Raw genomic sequence first — 4,629 nt, forward strand, 5'->3', positions numbered from 1 at the left:
CTGAGGGACCCCCCAATGTGGGGGCTGAGGGACCCCCCAATGTGGGGCTGAGGGACCCCCCAGTGTGGGGCTGACGGGGCTGAGGGGACTCTCCCGTGTGGGGAGCGTGGGGGCTGAGGGACTCCCGCGTGTGGGGCTAAAGGGAACCCCTCCCGTGTGGGGCTGAGGGAGGGAGGCGAGGGATCCCCGAGGCAAAAAGAGTTCAGGACTTCGGCGGTGCTCGAGCTGTTCGGGGTCACAGTGTCCTGCCCTGCCCGGTTCCCCCTGCCCAAAAGAATCCTCTACCCTGTGCCCTCTCCTTCCCTCCGGCCGGGACAGGCGAAGGGAATAGACAAGGGAGAGCCACGAGCATCCATCTGGAGAGCAGCTTGGTGGGGAGGGAGAGTGGTGGGGGAAATGTCTCACGCTCTGGTGCCAGAGCAGGAGGGGGGTTTGCCTGTGGTTGATTGTGCCGAGGGTTTAAATTGAAATGTTCCCTGTGTGAGGGTTTGTAAACGGGGGAACCTCTGCCAAGAAAAAAGGAAGGGGAAAGAGGAAGGGGACAAGGTGGTCCAGCCCCTTCACCCTTCCAAAAAATCACCGCACACGGAGAAAACCACACCATGTATTCACAGACCGGGGAGAAAAGAGGAGTAGAAAGCCTTGGGAGAAAGCTATCCATAATCATGGGGATTTTTCTGCCGTCAGCTGGGGAAAGCCGGCTATACTCGGTTCTGTACGGAGGCAGTTTCCAGATCTGTGCTTTCTAAAGGCTGGTGCATAAAGAGGAAACAGATGGGATCTATTCCCAGTGTGGAAAGTCTGTGGACTGAAACCTAAAGATCAGTTCCCAGTGCCGTGTATTGTGCTCAGCTTCGGCTTTGAAGGCTTGAAATAGAAATGGTTGTTAGTGGCGATTCTTTAGGAAGCTTTTCAAACTGATGCCACAGGAGGAGACAAATGAAGCTGTGAAAATCCGCACAGCACACCGGGGAGCTTTCTGCCATTGAGCCGGTAATTGTAATGAGAGGTGTTACTCAGTCCCAGAAATAAATAAATAATAAAGAAAGAACCGGGTTTTACAACTGCACGGTCTGTTTCTATTCAGTTCTCATCTGCCCTCTGCGTTTGTGGACGATAGGGACGACACAATGATAGCTGCAGAGGACAAAGCTCTCCTATTCACACATGCTCACCCTGCCACCTTTGGAAAGTCTCTGGAATACAGCAGCACATTCATGGGATGTGGTAGAGAGCGGAGAGGCAAGTCCCTTCTACCTATTTAGGACGTGTTTTGTTGGGTTATTTTTAAACACACTTGTGAGATCAAAAGTCACGTTAGTGCAAATAAAGTTTTAGACGTGGAGCGGATTATTTGAAAGTGTTATTTAAAGTGTATCTATGAAATAAATTTGAACTTGAATTCCTCCCCCACCCCTTCTCTCTCTGCCTGTCCTCCTACCCCAGGACAGGCAGATTCCCGTTTCTGAAGCCCATATTAAGGGCTGAAATTATTAAGGAAAAAAAAAAAAAGACATTTTGAGAGGATTCTTTTTATAGACACAGCTCTTGCCAGGTTGTGGTTGTTCGGTTTTTTTCAGCCTTCAGCATAAATCTTTCACTGAATGAAACATCTCTTGGCTTTGTTTGTGGTGAAATCAATGCAGACTTTCCTTCCACAGGCAGAAACTTCAAAATTAAGGGAGCAGGAGATCACCTCATAAGAAACTTGTTTTCCAGAGGTTTAAATAATTTTATCAATGTATAGATAATTCATTTTCAAATAGTAAATTAATATTTTTTAACTGAAGAGTGATAGAAATTAATTTATATCTATCTAGCTAAGATAACTGCAAAGTAATTCTTTAAAGCATTTAAAATGTAAGCCGAATCTGATAACTTCTAAGACAGAGCTAAACTGAAATAGGTTTTTCTTGAATGATGGTGAAATCTGAGGTAAGTGCAAGTATGCAAAACTATTCTTCAGGTAAGGTATTGTATTTTTAGTATACTCTCCAGTCACCAGAGAAACTTAAAACCGTGACAAGACTATAAAACAGGCAAAAGCAGAATGTTTTCCCCTTTTACAGCCAAGGGTTGGACTGGTCAGATGACTCCAGAGAAGGGAAACTTCCTGCATATCATTAAAGCTACTTTTATGCCAAATGGTTATGATAGTGTTAAAAACCAAAAAAAAAAAAAAAAAAAAAGCACTTGAAAACTCCTATGAAGGGGAATATTTTATTGGTTTGTCATTAGCAAGAGGGACTGTGTTGTGAAGGCATGTTTTCTGCAACTATATATTAGTCAAATGACTGGTTTGCATTATATGTAGCATGAGGATAAAACCCATTGCTGTGAAAAATCCAGCAGCTGTTTTTCAGCTATTTTGGGCACAGAGCTTTGGATCTTTTTGAGGGAAGTGAGACCGTCTCAGAAATGAGAACATATTGCCAATCATGAAGGAATATAATGGTTTTGTGCCTCTGTGTATCAGTATCAAAGAGTTTTTATTTAGGAGCTTTTCCTGCTCTTTTCCAAAAGACTCACATTCCCCTTTGAGATTTCCAGTTCCTGTTCTGGTTTTTTTTTTTTTCCTAGAGATAACATATGCTTGGAAAATTAGATTAATGTAATCTTTCTATCTGCCTAAATGCCACAAACTGTGTCCCGTGTGCCTCCTTGGGGACCCTCCACAGAATAAACTCTCCAACAGGAGGTACAGGAGGTGAAGAAAATAGTCAAAAAATGAGAATGTCTGAGGAATTTTATTGGAACACCGGCTGAAAGCCTGCAAGTTCAAATTGTGGTTATCTTCTATAACATCTTATTCAAGATAAAAATATGTCATTTACATCATTTCTGTGTAGGGACAAATACACCAAGCCCTTAATCTGTTACATGTGAGACCCCATCACTTCATCTGAGTCAGGAGCAGAACCTCTTTGCTGACTTATTTTAAAGGAAGAAGTTACTAACCTGATGTAACAAAGTTGCATATCATGCTCTGTTCCCTTCCTACTGATACTTTTATTAAATCTAATGCATTTTGAAAGCTGGTTCTTGACAAGACATCTGAAAAACTAATCAGCAAAGTTGTGGTTGCCAGGAGAGGACAGGGCCAGACTCTTACAAGTTGTGTCAGTAGGAAGAACAAATTCATCTTGCTGTTACATGTTTTTTCCTCTAGAAATGAAATAATTTGAAAAATTCAACTGCATATTGTTCTTTTTCTCTCTTTTTTAACCCAGATTTTGATGGGAATAGATACAGTTGGTATCATCTGTAGTTTCAGCTTTGGTTTCGGTGATTTTGGTGATGCAACGTTTTACTTTCAAATATTTGTTTAGAACCATCTTGAAGGAGCTTAAATAGCAGGCCTGTTTCTCCAGCGCTGAGATTTTCAAAAGATGATAAGTAAAATAAAGCTAAAATTAATTGTTATGGCTTCTTAAGTGCTCAACTAAGGCACCGATGACAACACGGTTATTTTGAGGATTGCAAAAATCCTGCTCTGGCTTGGAACATGAAAAGAAAAACTTCTAAGCACTGCCCTTCCAGATTTCCTCACAGAATGCTGTACCACATTCACAGATTATCTCAGAGTCTAAAAAAATGCAATATTTGAAGTGAGGTTTTTTTAGTTGATACTTTCGTTGTACCAAAGAAAGAAAATATTTTTGTTTAGGTTTGTATCTTTCCCACAGTCTTGCTACGAAAAATCAAGAAAGGCAACACAGGCTCAGCCTTTTAATAGTGGAATGATGTAAAATGTAGACAGTAGTGAAGGTTATGCCCCTCAACTTGCAATTTTAAGCTAAAGGGGAGAACTTCTCATGGTAATTTTCCATGAGCAGAAATCCTTTTTTAAATAAAGTAAACTCTTAACTTGCAAACAGCGTGTTCTGCCTGCTGTCCATCACTGTTGAGTGAAGAGATGAAATTCTCTCCCTTTAAAAAGCAGATGTACATGTTTTTAACTTGCTTTCTTAACCCCTATCCTATCAAAGCTGGCACTGTTGTCACTTCCTCTAAGTTTAAATTTATAGATGATTCTAGATTGCCTTTCTTAGCATCATATTAAACAGGCTCTGATGTTTTACTCCTTTATAATTTGCCTTTTATCACCTGTTCCATTGATTGCAATCTCAAAGCCCTTTCAGGAAATATAATTAACTGCTTGCCACCTCTAATATTCATCACAAGGACCAACAAAAAAGAAATACAGTCCTTTTTAAGGTGGTGCTTTTTTTTTTCCATCATCTTTTGTGAGGTTTTACAATGGAAATGATAATGTTGGCCTGGGCCCACAGTGAATGACTGGAGTGGATACTGATTGCATCTGTTGGGGGTATTTTCTAATGGTTAATGAGATTTGACAGAGAACATTAAATTTAGATTCAATATTAGGAATATCTAGGTTTAGATTGGGATATTGGGAAGAAATTTTTCCCTGTGAGGGTGGTGAGGTGCTGGAATAGAATTCCCAGAGAAGCTGTGGCTGCCCCACCCCTAGAGGTGTTCAAGGTCAAGCTGGACAGAGCTTGGAGCAACCTGGGCTAGTGGAAGGTGTCCCTGGCCATGGGCTGGGATGAGATGATCTTCAAGGTCCCTTCCAACTCCAACCAGTCTGGGATTTCCCACCCCCAG

General features: G+C 41.6%; 1 protein-coding gene across 1 annotated transcript in view; it reads left to right on the forward strand.

The window, feature by feature from the left end:
* Window positions 1-4,629, forward strand: part of PPM1E (protein phosphatase, Mg2+/Mn2+ dependent 1E) — a 64,938-nt gene that overhangs the window by 645 nt on the left and 59,664 nt on the right. Inside the window, exon 2 of the mRNA XM_027660169.1 lies at window positions 1,088-1,227. Coding sequence (XP_027515970.1) covers window positions 1,088-1,227 — 140 coding nt within the window. The remainder of the gene's footprint in view (window positions 1-1,087; window positions 1,228-4,629) is intronic.

The sequence above is a fragment of the Corapipo altera genome, unplaced genomic scaffold (assembly GCF_003945725.1).
Source record: "Corapipo altera isolate COAL_440 unplaced genomic scaffold, ASM394572v1 271, whole genome shotgun sequence".
NCBI lineage: Eukaryota > Metazoa > Chordata > Aves > Passeriformes > Pipridae > Corapipo > Corapipo altera.